Genomic DNA, 25,344 nt, shown 5'->3' on the forward strand with positions numbered 1-25,344 from the left:
CACGACATGCGATTAAAACTCAAAACCTGGCATTAGCCAGATCTCTGCCTCCCGACCGACTGCTCTCTCGCTTCTCCACCTAGCCGCTGTCCGTCACTCTAAGCCGTCAGCTAGATTTCTCGAGGTGAAAGGGCAATGCAACCAGAACTGGCACTTAAAGGGCTTGCATTTCTATAGCTCCTCTCTCGTCCTCAGGAGATCCCAAAGCACTTTACAGCCAATGAAGTGATTTTCTTTCAGTGTGCTCACTGTAGGAAACACGGCAGCCAAATTACGCACAGCAAGCTCCCACAAACAGCAACGTGGTGATGACCCAGAGCATCTGTTTTAGTGCTGTTGATTAAGGGGGTAAATATTGGCCCCAGCATACCTCTCAACCCCCTTGCTCTTCGAAATGGGATCTTTTACGTCCACCAAAGGGGATGGGAGGGGGCCCAGACATAAAATTGGTTTGTCACTAGCAACGATGTTACTGCTTTGTGCCGCGATTTTCCTTCCGTCTCTGAAACTGGCATCAACCAGGGGAAAGAGTACCTCAGTAAAGGTGCAAGGCTCTCGTGCAGGCCGAAGATCTCTGGAGCTGTACGAATAAAAAGCTCGACAGGCCAGCCGATCTTTCCTGCCGTATTTCTGAGTTACCAGTTGCTACTGCCTGGCCTTCCGCTCAAACGCAAACTAACCTGGGGAGGAGTGAGTCCTCACGAACGGCTGTGAAAACTGCAATTCCCCGTTCTAATCTGCACGTTAATCTATAAGTCAGAGTTCCTCCACCCTCCGCATATTCCCACAAAAGAAAAGATGTCCGCGGGAGTCCGAGTGTTAGAATCAGGCTGTAAAGGCAGACTTGACAAATGGTAAAAAACTTTGCAAAACCGAGCAGGCTAGCTGGACTTGCAATGACACCCGGCCCAGTCAGGTACAAACAGCCAAAAGCAAAAGTAAAGAGAGAGAGAGAGAGAGAGAGAGGGAGTGCCCGTTAACAGGAGTGGCGTAGAGCGAGAGATAGAATGGCATGGCAGCCGAGCAACACACAGGCCCCAGGAACAGGCTTCCTGTTGGGAGATTCAGTGCAGGCACAGCACACACTCCCCGGGAGCACTTGAAGCCGATTTACCGTTGGGTGTGGACATGGTGCTGGCAACAGGGTGCAGTGCGCGGAGACTTTACCAGTCGGGGGAAGAGGGGGCGAGAGGGGGAGCGGAGGGGGCGAGGAGGGGGAGAGGAGGGGGAGAGGACTCTCTGGTCAGTTACTGTAACAAGTTAATCGCGACAAGGTGGGAAGTAGAGTAGGGAGCAGGCTTGTGGACAAGGACCACTGTCGGGGAGAGAATGCCCAGATACCAGGTGAAGCGTGCGATTCGGCAAAATCCCCCCCCCACCCCCCGCTCCACTTCGGTGCTTTTTGGGCACTACACCGAGCTTTTGGAGGGCGAGGCCCTCATTGGGTCCCTCAGTGCTGCACACCACTGTCTATGCCTCACAGGCAGCACAGTGTAGAAAGTGTGTAAGCGAATGTGTTAATATTGACTCTGATCACTGGCCCCTCACAGTGAGCCCAGTGTACACAATGTGTGAGTGAGCATGTTAATATTCACCTGGATCACAGGCCCCTCAAAGGGAGACCAGTGGAAAAACTGTGTGGGTGAGCGTGTCAATATTCCCATTGAATAACGGAGCCTTGAAGGGAGCCGGTGTAGACATTGTGAGAGTGAGTGCGTTAATATTCACCCACATCACTGGCCCCTCACAGGGAGCTCATTGCAGACAGCGTGTGAGTGAGCATGTTCGTATTCACTCGGATCACTGGGCAGTCTGAGGGAGCCCAGTGTAGACAGTGCGTGAGTGAGTGTGCTAATATTCACCCTGATCACAGGCCTCACACAGAGAGCCCAGTGTAGATAGTGTGTGAGTGATTGTGTTAATATTCACCCTGATCACAGACCTCACACAGGGAGCCAGTGTAGACAGTGTGAGAGTGAGTGTGTTAATATTCACTCTGATCACAGGCTCACACAGGGAGCCCAGTGTAGAAAGTGTGTGAGTGAGTGTATTAATATTCACCCTGATCGCAGGCCTCACACAGGGAGCCCAGTGTATACAGCGTTTGAGTGAGTGTGTTAATATTCACCCTGATCACAGGCCTCACACAGCGAGCCCAGTGTGGACAGTGTGTGAGTGAGTATGTTAATATTAATTCGTAACACTGGCCCCTCACAGAGAGCCCAATATAGATAATATATGAGGGAGTGTGTTAAAATTCTTCCAGATCATTGCCTACTCGCAGAGGAGCTGGTGTAGACAGAGTGTTAATGAGTGTGATTGTACTCCCCCGGATCACTGGCACCTCACACGGTGCCCAGTGTACACAGTGTGTAAGTGAGCGTGTTGTCATTCACCCTTATCACTGGCCCCTCACAGCGTGCCAAATGTAAACTTTTTTTATGGGGGCCTCTTAATATTCACCTAGATCACTGGCCGCTCACAGGGAGCACAGTGTAAACATTGTGTGAGTGAGTTAATTAAAATACAGCAGGAGCACTTGGCCTGTCACAGGGAGCCCAGAGGAGACAGTGTGAGTGAGCGTGTTAATATTAGCTGGATCAGCAGTATTCACTGGGAGATCAGTGTAAACAATGTGTGAGTTAGCATGTTAATATTCACCAGGAGCACTGGCCCGTCACAGGGAGCCCAGTGTAGATTGTGTGAGTGAGTGAGTTAATATTAGCTGGATCACCGGTATTCACTGGGAGACCAGTATACACAATATGTGAGTTAGCGTGTTAATATTCACCAGGAGCACTGGCCCGTCACAGGGAGCCCAGTGTAGATTGTGTGAGTGAGCGAGTTAATATTAGCTGGATCACTGGTGCCTCACAATGAGCCCAGTGTACAAAATGTATCAGTGAGCCTGTTAATATTCACCTCGATCACTGGTCAGTAATAGGGAGCCCAGTGTAGACGCTGTTTGACTGAGATTATTAAAATTCACCCGGATCACTGGCCCCTCAATGTGAGCCCAGTGGAAAAACTGTGTGGGTGAGCATGTTAATATTCACACTGATTACCGAACCCTCGAAGGAAGCTGGTGTAGAGGGTGTGAGAGTGAGTGTGTTAATATTCCTCCGCATCACAGGCCCCCCACCGGGAGTCCAGTGTTAAAGAGTGTCCGAGTAAGCCTATTAATATTCACCCGGATCACTGGCTGCTCACAGCGAGCCCAATTAGACAGAGTGTGAGTGAGCATTTTGTTATTCACTCGGATCACTGACCACTCTCAGTGAGTCCAGTGTCGACAGTGTGTGAGTGAGCATATTAATATTCACCCTGATCACTGGCCCCACACAGCGAACGTAGTGTAGACAGTGTGTGAGTGAGCATATTAATATTCACCCTGATCACTGGCCCCACACAGGGAGCCCAGTGGAGACAGTGTGTGAGTGAATGTGTTAATATTCACTCTGATCACAGGCCTCACACATGGAGCCCAGTGTAGACAGTGTGTGAGCGAATGTGCAAAAAATTCATCCAGATCACAGGCCTCACACACAGAGCCCAGTGTAGAATGTGTGTGAGTGAGTGTGTAAATATTCACCATGATCACAGGCCGCACAAAGGGAGCCCGGTGTGGACAGTGTGTGAGTGAGTGTGTTAATATTCACCTTGATCACAGGACTCACACAGGGAGCCCAGTGTAGACAGTGTGTGAGTGAGTGTGTTAATATTCACCCTGATCTCAGGCCTCATCACAGGGGGCCCAGTGTAGACAGTGTGTGAGTGAGTGTGTTAATATTCACCCTGATCTCAGGCCTCACACAGGGAGCCCAGTTTAGACAGTGTGTGAGTGAGTGTGTTAATATTCACCCTGATCACAGGCCTCACACAGTGAGTACAGTGTAGACAGTGTGTGAGTGAGTAAATATTCACCCAAATCACTGGCCCCTCACAGGGATCCAAGTGTAGTATGTGCGATTGTCATTATTCACCCGGATCACTCGCCCAGTGGACAGGCGTGGGAGAGCAGCTCGCTAACAATATCACGCCACATGGAGTCTGAGTCTGCAAAGTCTCTGCTTCTTCTCATCGTTTAATGAATTTCACAAGCACAGTAAAGGGATATTTTGCCAAATTCTTGAGCTGCACTCTGAACTTTGCCTGAGTCACGGCATAAATACCAGTGTTTGTGCAGCAACTCAGCATCTGCAGCATGAATCCAAGTGCACTTACATAATCAGGTATATTGACAGACTTATACCCGAACCACCACATCCGGTAATATATAGAATACAACATAAATACCGCCCATAACAGGATGAAATTTCCGGAGATAACAAACAGTGAAATTATCGATTTTTTGCGGCTCGCCATCTCTGGGTCTCTGGGCCTCTCCCCACTGCTGGGACCCCGGAGTCTCCTGCGGGCTCTGCTGGCCACTAAAATGTGTCTTACAGTGAGAGCATTGAGCAGCAGAATCAGAACAAACGGGACACACGGGGTTAGGATATTATGTAGGAACTCGATTGCTGTCCAGACCGGCGAATACAGAACAGCCGCTGATACATCACAAAACCAGGGGACGGTCGCAAGCAAATACCAACGGTTCAGAATAAAATACCAGAAAATGTTCTTTAAACCGCTCAGTACAGTCACTGTTCCCAGAACCACAGCCGCTGTTTTCTCGGTGCAATACTTAGTTTTCAGCTTCTGACAACAAATGGCCACAAATCGATCAAAGGTGAAAGTGACGGTGAACCAGACAGAACAGTCTGTGACTGCATACAGCAGGACGGCGTGGATATTACACACAGGGAGGGACCGCACAAATTGAAACTGCCGCCAATAAACAACCGGAATGTGCCTCAATATCAGATCGAGGATAACGACCATTAGATCGGCCGCTGCCATGGCCACCAGGTACCGAGTTACACATTTGGAGAGACCGCACTTTCCCCGAGACAGGATCACAATCGACACTAAGTTCACTGTGAGAGAGGGGAAAAAAAGCAGGATAATTATATATCAGGCTGGGAGCAAGAGCAACAGTTTAATTAGATTTGGGGTGAAGTCTGTAATGCATTACCATTATTAATCGATGTCGTCTAGTATATTACTCGTGGAGCGGAATACAGGGTTTATTTAAGATAATGGTGGAATACATTGTGGCATGAAGAAAGGAAATAGCGATAAACGTAACATGAAACTAACAGATGTTTGATCAGTTAGAGATTATATGATAGATCTACCTTTAGCCCAGCAGGCAAAAGCACCGCCCGAGGTCCCAGGAACGCAAAGGACCAGAATCTCCCACGAAGCCTTGATGTCCCGGGACCAGTCGAGCGGTGCAGTTCGCTTCTGTCCCACTGTGTTAGGGAGGGGGAAATCCAGCTGGGATACCTGCTCCTGGTTAGAATATTCATTATACTTAGAACAGAAAATAAATGCAACAGCAAAATACAAAAACTGCAAACTTGACGTGCAATAATTACAGACAATTGTATTTAAAATATATGCATGTAATTAGACAATGCTAAGATAATAAATGTTAGCGCACTGCAGTTATAAATATAACTAGTTGTAAGAAGGTGTTGAAGTTTGAGCTTTCGGCATTTTTGTTGAAATACACAAATTGTACCTGACTGAAGGGAAGATTTTCCAAATTACATTGCAAAGAATAGACATGAATTGTAATAAGTAGATATCATTGAGCAGGTAATGCCCCTCTAAATGCATTTATTCACATCAAAATCAGATGTCTTATCTCACAGGCAAACGATTTTGTGAAGTATCTGAAGTCAAATGGAAGATTTATCCGTGTACTTTTTCACCTGTTGGTGTTCACGTGTTCAGAGAATATTAGACGGGAAAATATGAAAGTACTTTCTTATCCTCAGTACTTCAGTTAAAATCTTTAGGGATTGTGTATTTTGAAGGGCAGCAGGAGGCAACAGAGCATCTGTCAGAACTATATGAGGGCCTAGAATTTACGCTCTGAATTACCAATCCAAAACTATCTGTTCTGTGCGGCCCCCTCAGAGGGAATTGAGTTTCATGGGAAGACTGGAGAAGCTGAGGTTGTTCTCCTTGGCACAGAGAAGATTGGGAGGAGATTTGAAAACGGTAATCAGAATCAGGAGACGAATTTCAAGCCCGTCTTTTTAGAGTTTATTCTCCGTAAAAAGCATGTATGACTTTTCCTGTCTCTTTCAAAAGCATGTGTGACTTGTCCTTTCGCGTTTATAGCCTGTGCAGCATAAGAAGATAAGAAATACGGTCTGGACTCATCATCATAGGTCGTCCCTAGAACGAGGATGACGTGCTTCCACTGCAGAAGGCTGAAATTCATAGATGTTTCAATGCAGCACCCGATGTTCCAGTCCTGAACTCCAGGGGTGGAAGATGCCTGTGCGTGGATGTTTTAACGTGTGATGACCGTGGCACATCAGCCATCACACGGGCTTGACAGAGCTAGGCCTTTAACCAGTGGCAAGGGTTAACCAGGCCGACTGGAGACCTGCTCTGCTGCATGGACCTAGTGCGCACACAAATTGCAGTGCAGTGAGGCCGTGCTGCCCCGAGCCCATTTGTCACATTCTGCCTGCTCTGCCATTCAACAAGATCATGGCTGATCTTCTAACTCAACTGCACTTTCTGGCACTATCCTCATATCCCGTAATTGCCAAAAATATATCGAACTCTGTCAGGAATGTACTCAAAAACTCAGCATCCCCATGCCCCTGGGATAGAAAATTCCAAAGATTCACAAAAATTTGAGTTAAAAGATATCTCCTTATTTTATTCTTAAATGACCGAGCCACTCTTCTGAGTCTGTGACCCCGTGTTTTAGATTGCCCAGCATTAAGCTTGTCAAGACCGTTACGGGTTATATATTTTTCAATTAGATTACCACTCATTCTTCTAAACTCTATGAAATATAGGCCTAATCTACTCAAACGCTTCACATTGGGCAATGCCCTCATGCCAGGTTCCAATCTAATGAACCTTGACTTCACTTAGGCAAGGTGACCAGAAAAGGACACAGTACACCAGAATTGGCTAAATTGGACTGGGGAAATAGATTAAAGTTTAGGACGGTTGATAAACAGTGTCGTAAAAATAAGGAGATATTTCACAACTCTCAAGAAAAATATATTCCAGTGAGAAGAAAAGGGTGTAAAAGAAAAGCTAGCCATCCGTGTTTAACTAAAGAAATAAAGGACGGTATCCAATTAAAAACAAAGGCATACAAAGTGGCCAAAACTAGTGAGAGGACAGAAGATTGGGAAGCTTTCAAAAATCAGCAAAGAATGACAATAAAATTAATAAGAAAGGGATGATAGATAATGAAATTAAACTAGCACAAAATATAAAAACAGATAGCAAGAATTTCTCCAGGTATATAAAAGGAAAAGAGTGGCTAAAGGTAATCCGGGTCCCTTAGAGTATGAGACTGGGGAATTAGTAATGGGGAACATGGACAAGGCAGAAACTATTAACAAATATTTTGTATCAGTCTTTATGGTAGAGGATACAAACAAATTCCCAACAGTGGATAGTCAAGGGGCAAATGGGGTGGGACGAACTTAACACAATCACAATCACTGAGGAGGTGGTACTCAGTAAGATAATAGGAATAAAGGCGGATACACCCCCTGGACCCGATTGCTTGCATCCTAGGGTCTTCAGAGAAGTAGTGGTAGGGATTGTGGATGCATTGGTTGTAATTTAGAAAAATCTCCCAGATTCTCGGGAGGTCCCAGCAGATTGGAAAACTGCAAATGTAACGCCCCTTTTTAAAAAAGGAGGCAGACAAAAAGCAGGAAACTATAGACCAGTTAGCCTAACATCTGTGGCTGGGAAAATGTTGGAATCCATTATTAATCAAGCAGTAGCGGGACATTTGTTAAAGCATAATTTGGTCAGGCAGAGTTCGCATGGATTTATGAAAGGGAACTCATGTCTGACAAATTTGCTGGAATTATTTGAGTATGTAACGAACTGGGTGGATAACGGGGAATCAGTGGGTGTAGTGTATTTGGATTTCGAGAAGGAATTTGACAAGGTGCCAAATAAAACGTTACTGCACAAACTAAAAATTCACGTTTTTGTGGGTAATAGAGTAGCAAGGATAGAGGATTGGCTAACTAAAAGAAAACAGAGAGTCGGGATAATTGATTAATTCTCGGGTTGACAATCAGCAACTAATGGGGTGCTACAGGGATCAGTGCTGGGAACCCAACTATTTACACTCTATATTAACGGCTTCGAAGAAAGGGCCGAGTGTAATATATCCAAATATGCTGATGATATAAAGATGGGAGGAAAAGCAATGTGTGAGAAGGATTAAAAAAATCTGCCAAAGGACATAGACAGGCTGAGTGAGTGGGCAAACATTTGGCAGATTTAGTATAATGTTGGAAAGTGTTGAGGCAGTAAAATGTCAAAGAGAAAGTTAGTATTTAAATGGAGAAAAAATGAAAAGTGCTGCATACAGCGAGATCGAGCGTTACTTGTGCATGAAACATCAAAGGTTAGTTTGCAGCTACAGCAAGTGATGAGGAATGCCAAAGAAATCTCGGCTTTAATGTAAAGTGGATTGTTTATAAAAACAGGGAAGTCTTGCTACAGTTCCACAGGGTTTTGGTGAGGCCACGCCTGGAATACTGCGTGCAGTTTTGGTTTCCATATTTATGAAAGGATATAATTGCTTTGGAGGCAGTTCAGAGAAGGTTTACTGGGTTGATTCCGGACATGAGGGGGTTAACTTATGAGGAAAGGTTGAGTAGGTTGGGCCTCTACTCATTGGGATTCAGAAGAAAGAGAGGTGATCTTATCGAAATGCATAAGATTATGAGGTGGCTTGACAAGGTGGATGCAGAGAGGATGTTTCCACTGATGGGTTTACTAGAACTAGGGGGCATGGTCTTAGAATAAGGGGCCGTCCAATTTAAACTGAGATGAGGAGGAATTTCTTCTCTCAGCGGGTTGTAAATCTGTGGAATTCGCTGCCTCAGAGAGCTGCGGATGCCGGGACATTCAATACATTTAAGACAGAGATTATAATTTCTTAAACGATAAGTGAATAAGGGGTTATGGGGAGCGGGAAGGGAAGTGGAACTGATTCCATCATCGGATCAGCCCTGATCGTATTAATTGGCTGAGCAGGCTCGAAGGGTCGCATGGCCTACTCCTGCTCCTATTTCTAATGTTTTTATGTTTACCAAGTGTGGTCTCACAAATGCCCTGTATAATTGTAGAGACGTGTTCTGTCTCTTTAAAGCGCCTATGTCACTGCTTCTGGCTCGTTAAACAGCCTGTGTGACTGGTACTGTCTCGGCAAAAAGCCTGTGTGACTAGCCCTGTCTTTAAAAAAGCCTGTGTGACAGGTCCTGTCTCGTTTAAAAGCCTGTGAAACTGGTCCTGTCCCTGTACAAAGCCTGTATGACTTGTGTAAAAATCCGTATTACTGCTTCTGTCTCTTTAAAAATCAAATGTGACTTGTCCTTTATCTTTAAAACGACAGTGACAGTGTTTCTGTGTCACGCCGCCCTGCTGTTTAGGGGCTCACTGCATGTTGTACAATTACTGGCTGTTTGTCCGCCCTCCTGTTTAGAGGCACATTGCATGTTATACAATGAGAAACTTATCTCGAGTAGAGCCGTAATGTTTTTTTTTAAAAGAGGATGATGGATTTTGGGATTACGGGTGTGTCGATGGTGCAGAATTACTGAGATTAGTTCTGTGACACAGAAGTAGCTTTACAGAGTTTCGAAGAAAGCTTTGCTGGAAAATAGTGTTGATAATTGAAGACCTATGCCTGGAAATCCGTCATTCACTGCAGTACAACTAAATATCCGGTGCTGAGTGTAACGGGCGCCCGATCAGAGACCGCCCGTTGAGCTCCACTGCCCGGGACAAATGTCTCCGTCCTTGTCTGAAGACCTCGGCAGATATCAAACATCACAGCGTGCTGATGAATTGGACTAAGATTTTGCCTCTCAAAGGCTTGGCTTGAAACCAATTCACAGTCATTTGTTATCCTCCGAGACAGATTGTTCCAGGTGTGGGGAGATGTGAGTTAAATCTAAAAGTAATTACAACCATTTCTGTCTCAGCCAACACTCTGCTGCCCGTGTCCTAACTCACTCCAAGTCTCGCTCACCCAACCACCCTGCCCGTTGCTCGGTGACCTACAACGGTGCCCAGTCCGATAATGCCTCGATTTTAAACTTTTCATCCTCGTGTTCAAGGCCCAACTCATTGCCAAATGTCCAGTGAAGGATTTGCATCCCGAAAATGCAAACGTTAGTTTTTTTATGTTTAGCATTTTACCATAAATACTTTTCACCCCCCGCCCCCAGGCAGTAATTGCATGCTTACAATTAGCATCAAGGGGATGAGGCAAACGGGAGGGGATATAATTCAGCTCAGACATCGACTTTTCCTTAAATCCATGCTTGGGATGAGGGCATCACTGGCAAGACCAGCATTTATTGCCTATCCCTAATTGCCTTTGAGAAGATGGTGGTGAGCCACCTTATACAATTGAATGGCTTGCTCGACCATTTCAGAGTCAAGCACATTAATGTGGTCTGGAGTCACATTTTGGTCAGAATGGGTAAAGACAGCACATTTCCTTCCCAAAAGGACGTTAGTGAATCAGATCGTTTATTTTTACCACAATCCATTAGTTTCATGGTTACCATGACTGATATTGCTTTTTATTCCTGATTTGTTTATTTAATTTAATTAAAATTCCCCCGAGTATGTGATTACTCTGATTCATTCGTCCACGTATCTGGATTACTAGTCAAGCATCATAAGCACTATGCTACCATATGCTTCAAATCTCGCGTCGTTCCTTCATCGTCACTGGTTCAAAATTGTGAAATTCCTTCAGCATCAGTATTGTGTGAACACCTTCACCACATGGACTGCAGCAGCTCTAGATGAACGCCAGTCATTTTCTCATGGGTAACTATGCATGAACAAGTAATACCGGCTTTAACAGCATCACACCTATTCTGCAAGCAAATAAATCTAATAATAAAATGAAAATAAAATCAATGATTCTGAATTTCAGAAGGTCACAGACTGTTGAATTGGGCAGACACATGGCAGATGCAATTTGGCACAGAAAAGTGTGAAATGATACATTTTGGTAGGAAATATGCGCAGAAGCAAATTAAACTAAACGGTAAAAGTTTAAAGCGGGTACAAGATCAGAGAGACATGGGAAATCCCTGCAGAAATATTTGAAGGTGCTAGGACACATTGCGATAGCTGTTAAAAAAAGCATACGGAGTTCTTGGCTTTAAAACAGAGACACAGTGTAACACAAATCCACTACCGAACATCAAACCTTTAGAAATCATTTGCTCTGCCCCAGCTGGAGTGTTGTGTCTAATTCTGAGAATGACACATTATGAATGATGTCAAGGATTAGAGTGGGTGCAGAGGATGTTACCAGAATGGTACATGGATGTGAGAATTCATAGAATCATAGAAATTTACAGCACAGAAAGAGGCCATTCGGCCCTTCAAGTCTGCCACTGTCGACGAAGAGTTATCAACCTAATAACGTTTCAGTGGTTTTGGTTCATACCCTTGCAGGTTACTGCACTTCAAATGACTATACACGTACTTTTTAAATGTAATAAGATTATCTGCCTCCACCATCATTTCAGGCAGTGATTTCCAGACCCACACCACACACTTGGTAATATAAATTCTGTTCAACACCCCTCTAATCCTTCTATCAATTACCTTAAAGATATGGCCACTGGTTACTGACCTCGCTGTTACTGGAAATTGGTCCTTCCTATCCACACTACGTCGGCCCCTCATCATTGTGTACACCTCAATTAAGACTCCCCTCACACACCTCTGTTCCAAAGAAAACAGCGCCAGCCTGTCCAATATTTGCTCATCGATATCATTTTCTAGTCTTGGAAAAATCCTTGTAAATCTCCTCTGTACTCTCACCAATGCAATCACATATTTCCTGTAATGCTCTGACAAGAATTGTACGCAGTACTGAAGCTAATGATTTTTACAGTTCTAGCATAATTTATCTGCTCTTATGTCCTTGGCTCGGCTAATAAAGGCAAGCATTCCATAGGTCGTCTTAACCACCTTATCTGCCTGTCCTGGTACCTTCAGGGATCTGTGGGATGCAAAACATGGTCCCGTTGTTCCTCTGCATTTCTCAGTATCCTACCATTTAGCGCATATTCCCTTGCCTTGTTCGCATTCCCCAAATGTATTACCTCTCACTTCTCCAGATTGAATTCCATGTGCCACTGTTTTGCCAACCTGACCAGACCATTGATATCGTCCTGCAGTCGACAGCTGTCTTACTCACTATCAATGACAAGGGTGGCGCTGCTGCTGTTTGATGAACCGACCTCTATCTTGCAGAGGCTGATCTCCAAATCTCTGACACCTCCTCCTACCTACTCCTGCACCATGACCACTACCGATCATCAAGCCACCATTTCCCAGTCCACCACTGACCTCATCTCATCTGGAAACCTTACCTGTGGAGGTAAGGTTTCCAGATGAGATGAGGTCAGTGGTGGACCAGCAACCACATAGTTCACCAAACCCGCTTAGCCCACTTCTACCTCTTTCCTGAGATCCACAAACAGGACTGACCCGGTAGACGCATCGTTGCAGCTGTTCTTGTCCCATGGAATGGATTGCTTCCTATGTCGACTCTACTTTTTCCCCCTTTGCACCCTATTCTCATCCACATTTGCGACTCCTCCGATGCCCCCTGTCGCTTTAACAGTTTCCAGTTTTGCGGGAGCAACCATCTCCTTTTCACCATGGACGTCCAATCCCTCTACACTTCCATCGCCCACCAGGATGGCCTGAGGGTGCTCTGCTCCTTCCTCAAGCAGCGGCCCAACCAGTTCCCCACCACCAACACCCTCCTCCACCTGACTGAACTTGTTGTCATCTTGAACACTTCGCCTAGAACTCCCTTCACTTCCTCCAAATTAAAAGTGTTGCTTCGCGAACCTGCATGGGTCCTTGCTATGCCTTCCGTTCACGGGAGATGTGGAACATTTTTTTCCACTCCAACTCGGGTCCCCTCCCACACCGCGTTTTCTGATAGATTGATGACTGTATCCATACCTTTTCCTGCTCTCGCCCTAAACTTGAACATTTTGTTCACGTTGCATCCAATTTCCACCCTTCCCTCAGCATAACATGATCCACCTCCGACTCTTCCGTTCCATTCCTCGACTTCTCTGTCTCCATTTCTGGTGATAGACTATTGACAAACATTCACTTTCAGCCCACTGACTCCCACAGTTACCTGGACTACACTTCCTCCCACCCCGCATCCTGTAAGGACCCCATTCCATTCTCCCAGTTGCTCGATCTGCATCACATCTGCTCTGACGATGCGACCTTCCACACTATTGCCTCTGAAATTTCTTCGTTTTTTCTCAACCAAGGATTCCCATTCCCTATGGTTAACATGGCTCTCTTCCATGCCTATTCTACTTCGTGCACCTCGGCTCACACACTTTCCCCTCCCTCTTGGAACCTTCGCCTCCCTCTTAGAACCATGACAAGTCTCCCTTTGTCCTCACATTTCACCCCACCAGCCTCCACGTTCAAGGGATCATCCTCCACTATTTCTGCTAGCTCGAGCGTGACCCACCACCAATCACATCTTCCCCTGCCACTCTCAACATTCCGAAGGGATTGCTCCATCCGCAACACCCTGGTCCATTCCACAATCACGTCAAGCACCACCTCCTCTTCCCATGGTACATTCCCGTGCAAGCACAGGAGATGCAATGCCTGCTGTCTTACCAATCCCTTCCTACTATCCAGTGCCCCAAATATTCCTTCCAGGTGAAACAGCGATTTACATGTACTTCTTTCAATTTAGTATACAATATTTGCTGCTCACGATACGGTCCCCTCTATATTGGGGAGACCAAATGCAAATTGTGTGACTGCTTTTTGGAACACTTCCGTTCAGTCTGTAAGGAAAGGAAACTTCCTTTCGCCTGTCACTTAAATTCTCAACTCCAGTTCCATCCTGATATGTCCATCCTCTGACTCCTGCACTGTTCCAATGAAGCTCAACGCAAGTTCGAGGAACCTCACCTTTCCTTTAAGATCTTTTATGCCCTCTGGATTCAAAATCGAGTTCAACAATTTCAGAGCTGAACCTTTATCCATATTTTACTCTGATGTATTTTTTCTCTCTCTTTGTTTCCCACGGCAGCTTATAATTATCCTCCCTTTTGCATTCTATCTCAGCTAATCTTTTTCTCACTTCCGATACTACTATTTCAAGTTGGCCCATCATCCCTTTTGTCTCTCACATCTCTCCTGTCTTCCACCCGATTACGTACCATCCATTTTGTTCTTTCCTCCCCTCCTCCTTTCAGTGCTCCTTAACAATTTGTTCATTTTGAACATTTGCCACTTCTGGCGCAGGGGCAACGAACTGATATGTTACATCTGCTTCACTCCACAGATACTGACTGACCCGGTGAGATTTCCAGCATTTTCTGTTTGTATTTCAGATTCCAGCATCTGCATTGTTTTGCTTTCATCTGATATGATTTGGAACTCTGCTCAGGTTCAAATAGATCGCTCAGGTTTTGAACAGTCTTGTTCAGCCTCAGACATTTGCCAGTGATGGGGCTGAGTTGGTAGATAGATAACAGAGTTTGTGAGGAGGACTGAAGACAATGACTTGGGTGCTCCAAGATTTAAATGACACACACAGTAACACAGTTAATCATGCTTTACAGATCTAATAGTCGGTTATAGAGAATTACCAGGGACACCAAGAGCAGCAAAAAGGGGAGAGTACATTACAAGGACAGTAATACAGTTAACAATGGTTTGCAGAGTTAACAGTTGGTCACAGAGACTTACCAGGAACACCAACAGCAGCAAGGAGCGGATAGTAAAGGTGTTGAATAGTCTTAAGTACGCCACGGATTCGCGATTCTAATGGCAATCTATCATAATATGCAACAAGATTGTTAAAAAGCAAGATGAAACTCCTGTCCATCGTTGTAACATTCCAATCCACTGTTTTCAGATACCGATCCATTGCTGTAACATTCCTATCCACTTTTTTTCAGATTCTGCCTCCCTTTCTGTGGAGCAGCACGCAAATCCCTGATAGTGCTGGAGGGGATGCTCTCACTGACACTATGGGAAAACACATTGAAAGGAGTTCTTTTTTAATAGAACAAGTAAAACCTGCACTGATACAATTAGTCTCTGTGGAGACTGACATTAGATACAGTCACTGAACAAACAGCTTCTGTTACCCCGTGGAGACTGACATTAATTACAGTAAGATAAAACCAGTTTCAGTTAACCCCTTTCAATCAGGGTTCTATATTAATGGCAGGGTTTCTTTTGATCGAGCTTGAGGGCCTGGACATGTCTGAAAGCATAATCTCAAAGTTTGCAGATGAAACGGAACGCAGAAATGTAGAAAACAGTGAGGAGGGGAGCAGAGTTCAGGGGAACATAGAACGTCTGCTGAAATGGACAGACACACGATAGGTAAAATTTAACAAGTGTGAAGTGATACATTTTGGGAGGAAAAATGAGGAGTGGCAATATAAACTAAATGGTGCAATTTTAAATGGGGTGCAGATAGACAGACTTGATTGTTTACGTATACTACTCCTTGAAGGACAACTTGATAAGATTGCAAAAAATGCATGCAGGATCTTTGACTCTTTAAATAATCAGGTACGGCAGCATCGTGGTTATTTTACAGGACTAGTAATCCAGAGGCCCGGACTAATGATCGAGAGACCTGAGTTGAAATCGCACCATGGCAGCTATGGAATTTAAATGCAATTAAATAAACTGGAATAAAAAGATAATATCGGTAAGGGTGATCGTGCACCTACTGGATTGTAGTAAAAACCCATCTGTCCTGCATTATCCCCATATCCCCTGATTCCCTTAATATCCAAACATCTAGCGATCTCTGTATTGACTATACTCAATGAATGAGCTTCAACAGACCCCCGGGTTAAGAATTCCAAACATTCACCATCCTCTGAGTGATGACATTTCTGCTCATCTCTGTCCCAAATGGCCGACCCCTTATTCTGAGACTGTGACCCCGTGTTCTAGAAACCCCAGCCAGGGAAACCATCCTCCCTGTCTATGCTGTCAAGCCCTGTAAGAATTTGGTATGTTTCAATCATTCTTCTAAACTTTTGAGAATATAGGCATAGTTTACTCAATCTCTCCACACGTGACAATCCCGCCATCCCAGGAATCAGCCTGGTGAACCTTCGCTGCATTCCCTGAATGACATATATGTCCTTCCTTTCGTACCTGCATGTTATCTCTTAGTGATTCGTATAAAAGGGCATCCAGGTCCCCATGAACAGCAACTTTTCACAATCTCTCACCATTTAAATAACCCTCCACTCTTCCATTTTGTTCCCCAAAGTAGACACATTCCCATGTCTCCACATTATCTTTCAATTACCATGATCTTGGCTACTTGCTTATCTTGTCTATATCCCTTTGAAGCCTCTTTGCATCAACGTCACGGCTTACTTTCCCATCTAGCTTTGTATCATCAACAAACTTGTATATAATACATTCGGAAGTCTCATCCAAATTATTGATATAGATTGTGAATAACTGAGACCCAAGCCCTGACCCTTGTGGTACACCATTAGTTACATCCTGCCAACCCGAATATGACTGTTGTATTCCTGCTCTCTGTTTTTTTTCCCGTTAACCAATCCTCAATCCATGCTAGAATATTACGACCAATCCCATGGGCCCTAATTTTTGTTTGATAACATCTTGTGTGGTACCTTATTGAATGCCTTCTGAAAATCCAAATATATCACATCCACTGCTCTCCCCCATATCTATTCTGCTACTTACAACCTCAGAAATCTCTAACAGATGCGACAAACCTGATTTCCCTTTCATAATGATTGGAGGCCTAGATAGGAATGAGAATTTCGTCTGTCTACTGATTGTGAGGGGGCTTTCATGATTAAGAACTGTACAATATTCCTACAGGGTACGGTCCACAATGAAAAGAAAGACTGGTAGCTGTAAGCAAAATGGAATGGAAGGGATTTGAGTTTTGGAGCAGGAAAGTCTCACTGCCGTTGTATACGGCCTTGGTGAGGCCTCACCTTGAATACTGTGCACAGTTTTGGTCTCCTAATCTCAGGAAGGACATTCTTGCTATTGTGGGAGTGCAATGAAGGTATATCAGACTGATTCCCGGGATGGCCGGAGTGACATATCAAGAAAGACTGGATCGACTAGGCTTATATTCACTGGGATTTAGAAGAATGAGAGGAGATCTCATAGAAACATATAAAATTCTGACGGGATTGGACAAGTTAAATGCAGGAATAATGTTCCCGATGTTGGGGAAGCCCAGAACCAATGGATACAGTCTAAGCATAAGGGGTAAGCCATTTAGGACCGAGATGAGGAGAAACTTCTTCACTCAGAGAGTTGTTAACCTGTGGAATTCTCTGCCACAGAAATTTGTTGATGCCAGTTCGTTAGATATATTCAAGAGGGAGTTAGATATGGCCCTTGCGGCGAACGAGATCAGGGGGTATGTCGAGAAAGCAGGAATGGGGTACTGAAGTTGCATGATCAGCCGTGATCTTATTGAATGGTGGTGCAGATTCGAAGGGCCGAATAGCCTACTCCTGCACCTATTTTCTTTGTTTCGCTAAACCCTGTGTTCGCTCTTCCCAATCGTATTATTTTTTTCTAAGTGCCCTGTTACCAAGTCCTGACTCATATATTCTAGCTAACTTCTACTGATATCAGTCTAACTGCTTTGTAGTTCCCCGTTTTCTCTCCCCCTCCTTTCTTAAATAGGGGGGGTTACATTTGCTACCTTCCAATCCACAGGAAACATTCTAGACTCTATGGCATTTTAGAAGATGAAAACCAATGCAGCCACTATCTCTATAGCCATCGAATTCAAAACCCTAGGATGTAAGCCATCAGGTCCACGGGATTTATCGGCTTTCAGTCCCACTAATTTCTCCGTATTATTTTCTTTCAGTTACTCATTCTCGCCAGAACTTTGGTTCGCCACTATTTCTGCGTGGTTTTTTGTACCTTTTTCCATGAAGACACAAAGTATGTGTTTAATTGTTCTGCCATTTCTAATTACACTTTATAATTTCTCCTGTCTCACCCACTAAGGGACCCATTTTTACTTTTTCTAATCTTTTCCTTTTTGCATACTTACATAACATTTTACAGTCTATCCTCCTGTAATTTGTTGCTGGTCTTCTCTCTATTGACTATGCCCCACAATGAGGTGTCATCAGCTTATTCAAAAATTCTGTTTTGGTTCCAAAGTCTAAATCTTTAACAGAAAGTGTGAACAACTGTGGTTCGAGGACTGATCCTTGTCGAACACCATGTCCTGACTACTGCCACTATGAATCGCTACACTTTACCCCCATCCTCTGCTTTCTGTCTTGAAGCCAGCTAACTATCCATTCTGCTATTTGTCCCGAAAGTCCATATTCTCTGACCTTATTCACTTGTCTATTATGTGGTACTTTATCGAATGCCTTTTAAAGCTATGTATATTACATCTACTGCATTTCTATTGTCGACTGCCTCTGTTAGATCTTCAAAAAGTTCAGTGAGGTTGTCCAAGCAAGTCTTCCCATTTTAAAATCCATGCTGACTTTTCATTATTAAATTTTTGGGTTCTAGATGATCTTCTAATTTCTCCTTTAGTAGGGATTTCGTTATTTTTTTTCTACCTCTGATGTTACGTTGTCTGCTTTACAGTTCCCTGAACATAATCTTTCTTCCTTTTTAATATAAGTATTATGTTAGCTATCTGCGAGTCCACTGGCACTATAACTTTTTCGAATGAGTTATTTAATGTGTAGAGTAATGCCTCTGCAATTTCTTTCCTGGATTATTTTAAAATGCGATAATATAATCCATCGGGACCAGGGGTTTCATCGTCTTTGACTATGATTAATTACATAAGAGCATGACATAAGAAATATGAGCAGAAGTAAGCCACCCAGACCCTCGAGCCTGCACCGCCATTCAATAGTATATCCACTCATTTTATTTTAAATGTACTTATCTCATTACTAATGTCATCATCAATGTCACGTCAAAATGTTCTAGCTCCCTGGTAAATACTGAAGGAAAATAATTATTTAATATGTCTTCCAGCTCTCTATCGTTACCTGTGGTATTAAGCAGTCCATTCCTTCGTTATCCTATTCATATCCCTATTTTTTATTGATGTGCCTTTTAAAATAGTTTATTATATTGTTTTATGTTCCTAAATAATTTTAATTTCATACTTCCACTTTTCCTTCCTCAGTACTTTATTGACCTTTCCTAATCTCTTCATATTCTCCCTGATCATGCTATCCATGTGCTTAGTTCACGATTATTTCCTTACCTATTTTGTTCCTTTATGCCCATTGTATCATTCGTCCATGGTGTCTAATTCGTGTTTAGCATGTTTGTGTTTTTAACGGAGTAAATTGTTCTCGAACGCTGCTGAACAACATTTTAAATATTTCCCATTGCTGTTTTCTGTCATTGTTTGCCAATATTGTTGTTAATTTTATTTTGCAATGTTCCATTCTCACCCCCTCAAAATCAGCTTTTCTCCAGTCCTTTACCCTGGTCTCATACTTTCGTCGTTCTGAATTATTATCTTATTATATTATGGTCACCTTTGCCTTGATTCTCCCCAATGTTGCTTCTCGTATCTGCTCTGGTTCATTCCTCATTAGTAATTCCAAAAGCGAATCCTCTACTATTGTGCTTTTTAAATCATGGGTTAGAAAGGAGTTGTGTCCAAATGGTCGGAACTCCATTCCCTTAACCCCGTTACCTAACTATTCTGTACAATTAATATTGGTGGAGTTGAAATCACATAGTTATTATTTTATGTGTTTTACTCTTCCATCATTTGTTGGCATATTTCTTCCACCACCTCCCTTCCACTATTGGGTGGTGTGTATACTACACCTATTAGTGTGTTTGATCCTTTATTATCTTTGATCTTATTCACATGTAGTCTATTTCTGTCTTGCTTATAGCGGGCAACACTTTTTTCGACTACAATTATGTTACTGCTAATAAGTACAGCTCTTCACACCTCCCACTTTCCCCTATCAATTATTTCTTAACCTGTTCTACCCTGCAATGTGTAATTCCCAGTCATTGTTTTATCGGGACTTTCAAAGCATTTGCTCATCTGCAATTCCTAATCTCTCACCATTTAGTAAATATTAGGTTTGTAATTCTTGGACTGTAATGATGAACAACTCACACTTTCGCAGATTCAACTACAGTTTTGCCCAAGCACTGGATCTGTCAATGTCCCTATAAGACCTCCAATTTCCACCTCTGTACATCAACCGTCTCCGCCCTTGCCTCAGCTCATCCGCTGCTGAAGCCCTCATTCATGCCTTTGCGATCTCAAGAGTTGTCTACTCCAAAGCAATCCTGGCTCACTTCCCACATTTTACCTGCATAAACTAGAGGTGATCCAAAACTCAGCCGCTGGTGTCCGAACTCGCACCAAGTCCGACGCACCCACCACAACTGTTCTCGCTGACCAACAATAGCTACCGGTGAAGCAACACCTCGAGTTAAAAATCCCATCCTTTTTTTTCAAATCGCAACATCGCCTCGCTCCTCCATATCTATTTAATCCCCCTCAGCCCCACAACAGCCCGAGATGCCTGCACTCCTCTAATTCTGCTCTGGTGGGCATCCCTGCTTACAATCGCTCACCCATTGGTGGCCGTGCCTTCTGTTGCCTGGGCCGCAATCTCTGAAACTCGCTGCCCAAACCTCTCCGCCTCTTTACCTCTGTTTCCTCCTTCAAGACATTCCTTAAAACAAAATGCTTTGAACAAGCTATTGGCCAGCTGCGTTAAGTTCTACGTATGCGGTTCGCTGTCAATTGTTCAGCGCATAATACTCCTTGAAGCACCTTGCGGCGGTTCACAACGTTAAAGACGTCTTATCAATATGTGTTGCTGTTTTTGTTGTTATGTGCAAAGCAGATAAACAAATATCTATTCCTTCATTCAAGTTGAAACATATAAGACAATGAGGGTGCTCGACAAGATAGATACAGATGGGACGTTTCCTCTCATGGTGGAATCTCGAACTTAGGTGCATAGTTTCAGAATAAGGGAGCGCCCATTTAATACTGAGATGAGGAGGAATTTATTCTCTCAGACAGTTGTAAATCTATGGAAATTTCTGCCCCAGAGAAGCATGGAGGCTGGGTCGTTGAATATATTTAAGGCAGAGTTAGACAGATTACTTCTGAAAATGATTATCGGTTAATTAACGGTGATTAAATGAATTTTTATTTTTTCACATTAGCTGAATGTCATCAATTTGTAAAGGTTTGAATTTTAAAACAATGTTACAAAAGATACCGCCCTGACCTGGAATCGAAGCTGTTTTACTGTGGTATAAGGAGTGTTTTATCGAATCATTTAAAGGCGATTTCAAAGAATCACGTGGCGTTAAATTCAGATCGCGGTTACAATTTGTTTGGGTGTGAAACAAGTGGATTGAAAAGGACAATAATGACATCAAGCATTACGATGCAGCAATGCAGCGTTCCCTGGTGGTCCAGTGATTAGGAATCGGCGCTCTCCCCACCGCGGCCCTGGGTCGAATCCTGGCCAGAGAAATTGCACCTCCATCAAAATTAAAACCTGATAAGAAAGAGTTACATGTATCTCATGTGGAAAAAAGATTCATTGATTTAAACATCGTTAATTCATCCATTGTAGAACTTCAATCATTTATTTTGCCCTGAGTATGTGAGGAACTTTTATCCCGACCTCATTGTATTTTAGGAACATGGTCCAGCCCCGGTATCTCCACCTGTGAAAGTAGGAAACTGCTGGAAATACACAACAGCATGGGTAGCCGTTGACAAACAATTAAACCGAGATTACAGACACTCTTCCTTTGCCTGCCCTTTGTGGGACACTTGTTCACCTTTAATTTTACAGACTGACTGAGTTCACGAACCTCGGGGAGAGAGGAGGTGCCTCCGCGGCCTCGCTGTGCTAACATGGATGATAACACGACAGGGATGTGGGGTAGTGGGGTGGTGGGGTGGTGGGTGGGGATCAGTGACATGTTTGTGTAAATGGCAACAGAGGAGAAGGATTGACAGCTGTCAGTGAGGGGCAGAAGTTGTTTATGGTGAGCCAGCACATTCCCGATCAGCACTGAAGGCATTGACTGGTCAGCTGCCCTCTGCTGTACTTCTGGTCAGAGCGGTTTCCGCAGTGGGGCCGTTATCACGTTTGCTTTCCACGTGAAAGGATCCCATGCAGGAAGATTATGTTTAAACTTGCTGTGGATGAACAGCCTTGGGCTAGTTTATTCTCCTGTCAAAAGGGCAACAGTGGCTTCTCCCTTATTCTTTAATTGCTCTTTATTTCACTTCACTAAATCGATATATTTGACTGAGAGAAATTGTTCCAGAGTGACGCCCACTTCATCTTTTTGTTCCCTTTTAAACACATAAAATGAGGCCGGGGAATAAATACAGAAAACAAAACAGCGGGATTCAGACAAGAGGAAGAGAGAAGGGGAAAGATACTGTCTCCACCCAGAACTAATGCAGAAACCCCTCTGCTGCGCTCGGGGTGGCCACCCGCAGCCTGGATACACTAACGTCCCAACAGCACATTCAAGTTGAAACATATAAGACAATGAGGGTGCTCGACAAGATAGATACAGATGGGACGTTTCCACTCATGGTGGAATCTCGAACTTAGGTGCATAGTTTCAGAATAAGGGAGCGCCCATTTAATACTGAGATGAGGAGGAATTTATTCTCTCAGACAGTTGTAAATGTATGGAAATTTCTGCTCCAGAGAACCATGGAGGCTGGGTCGTTGAATATATTTAAGGTAGAGTTAGTCAGAGTGGGACCGTGCGGCGCTTCAGAAGACATGTCGAAAAAGCAAAGTCACTGATTCGGTCTCATGTGCTCCTCTCATCAAAATCGTTACACACAAAAAATGCTCTTATAATGGTTATACCTTATCTCCACATTTGTTCAACTGTTGGTTTCGTGTTCTGCGGGCATGATTCTTGCTTAGGGGAATTGTTAATGCAAAATTGCCAGAGGTCCTCGGTTCAAATCCTGGACGAGCCTATAATATTTAAATTTTGCAAAGAAGACTTGCTTTTCTGCAGAGCCTTTCAGGAACTCATGACGCCCCAAAGCGCTTTACAGCTGTTGAGTTATGTTTGAAGTGTTGCATTGTGGGGAAAAATGTGCCCAAATCACTCTACACGAACCTCAACTCTTTGCGAAGGAGCTCGGTGAAAATAATCAGGTGCTTCAGGGATTGCACTTTCTTTGAATGAGTTCTGCTTGTACCTGCATTGAAGCTTGAAACCGCAACTGGGCTTCCATCTCACGGGAGCAGCGTGTAGCGGTTAGCGAGTAGGTGACGAGGTTTGGGGTTGATGTGTGTCACTTTGAATTTTTGAATTCTCACCAATCAAAGAACCGGTGAATCCAACTGTCCCTGTAAACATTTTGTTCGTGTTTAATCACAGGAATATCCGCAGTCAGGCACTGAAAAGGAATTAAAACCTAATACCGGCTTCGGGACAATCAGAATACTTCATCACAGACAAGGCACCGGAAGGCTGGAAGCAGATCATGCCGGTTGCACGAGAGCTGGTTGGTGGTGACATGGAAATGTCTGCAGTGTGCGGGACCAGATTGCTTCCACACATTCTATGCAGCCACTGTCCCTTTAATACCATGGGCATGAATATTGCCAGAAAATCTGCTATGCGGTATTTCACCAAGTGTCTTTTGAAAATTTGTCAAGTTCGTCAAGCACGATTTGCCTTTGACAAAGTAGACGAGCATGGGCAGTTAAGACCACAAATTTACAACACCAGATGAATCCTTTGCAGGTGAAGAACTTTCAGTACCACTCGCAAGGACACTGCAATTAAAGAGTTGTATAAATTATTTGACCAATAAAGTGTATTAATGTGACGCCTCAATTCTGAAATTTGGGTTAAGCGTAAGTATGATTGACTATCCCATAGACCGAACATAATTGGCGACCGTGTCAACACTGGGAATAATTAAGTGTGATTTGTTGACTACCATCTCGAGTCAGACAGTCCCATACAGAGCAGATTCTGGAATATGGAGTATCTTGGCGAATATATACATGCACACTCGAGGGTTAGTAATCCCACGGGAAATAGATCCATGATTGAGTTAGACTGGACCCTGGGTATCGGAAAAACCAAGGTTCCTGTGTTACAAGGGATGGTTTTCAAGCCTGAGATTCTATCCGAATCTAATCAGCATCACAGAAAGGAGAGCAGCGCCGAAGAGGCGAGCGTGGGGAGGCCTATAAAGGCCCAACGTCGGCGGGAGGCGGCATTGCGAGCAGCGTCGGAGAGGCGAGCGTGTGAAGGCCTATAAAGGCCAGCTGGTGCAGCTGCAGCAGGGTGAGACGGCAAAAAAGAAGTCGAAAGACATCGAAAGGTGACGTCACAGCCAAGGGAGTAAGTAATTGGCTGGAGATTGGTAATAGATATTCTTGTTCCTTTCTTTATCAGTTATTAACCTATAGCATTGTTGCTGCCAATTTAAGTTTATCTAAGGGTTAAGTCATGGCAGGACAGCTCGGACACGTGTTATGCTTCTCCTGTCCTATGTGAGAAGTCAGGGATGCTTCCGATGTCCCTGACGACGAGGTGTCATCGATGCATATTGTAAAGAGTTGTATATAAGAACATAAGAACATAAGAATTAGGAATAGGAGTAGGCCATCTCGCCCCGAGAGCCTGCTCCGCCATTCAATAAGATCATGGTTGATCTGGCCGTGGACTCAGCTCCACTTACCCGCCCACTCCCCGTCACCCTCAATTCCCTTACTGGTTAAAAACCTATCTATCTGTGACTTGAATACATTCAATGAGCTAGCCTCAACTGCTTCCTTGGGCAGAGAATTCCACAGATTCACAACCCTCTGGGAGAAGAAATTCCTTCTCAACTCGGTTTTAAATTGGCTCCCCCATATTTTGAGGCTGTGCCCCCTAGTTCTAGTTTCCCCGACCAGTGGAAACAACCGCTCGACCTCTATCTTGTCTATCCCTTTCATTATTTTAAATATTTCTATAAGATCACCCCTCATCCTTCTGAACTCCAACGAGTAAAGACCCAGTCTACTCAATCTATCATCATAAGGTAAACCCCTCATCTCCGGAATCAGCCTAGTGAATCGTCTCTGTACCCCCTCCAAAGCC

The 25,344-nt window shown here is 44.0% G+C and overlaps 1 protein-coding gene across 1 annotated transcript; it reads right to left on the minus strand.

The window, feature by feature from the left end:
• Window positions 1–4,077: 4,077 nt before the first annotated feature.
• On the minus strand, window positions 4,078–15,106 carry LOC139240603 (probable G-protein coupled receptor 139). Its single transcript, XM_070869157.1, has 2 exons — window positions 14,911–15,106; window positions 4,078–4,979 (listed from the first exon to the last, which is right to left on the minus strand). The coding sequence occupies exons 1-2, from the start codon at window positions 15,089–15,091 to the stop codon at window positions 4,078–4,080; spliced, it is 1,083 nt and encodes a 360-aa protein (XP_070725258.1). The 5' UTR covers window positions 15,092–15,106.
• Window positions 15,107–25,344: the final 10,238 nt, after the last annotated feature.

This window comes from Pristiophorus japonicus, chromosome 32 (genome assembly GCF_044704955.1).
Source record: "Pristiophorus japonicus isolate sPriJap1 chromosome 32, sPriJap1.hap1, whole genome shotgun sequence".
NCBI classification, from domain to species: Eukaryota; Metazoa; Chordata; class Chondrichthyes; family Pristiophoridae; genus Pristiophorus; species Pristiophorus japonicus.

Coding starts and splice junctions, on each gene's coding strand:
- LOC139240603 (XM_070869157.1), bottom strand. CDS start 15,091: ATGGATCGGTATCTGAAAACAGTGGATTGGAATGTTACAACGATGGAC. Junction 4,980..14,910: donor TGCTGCTGTTGGTGTTCCTG/GTAAGTCTCTGT, acceptor CCTCTCTCACAG/TGAACTTAGTGTCGATTGTG.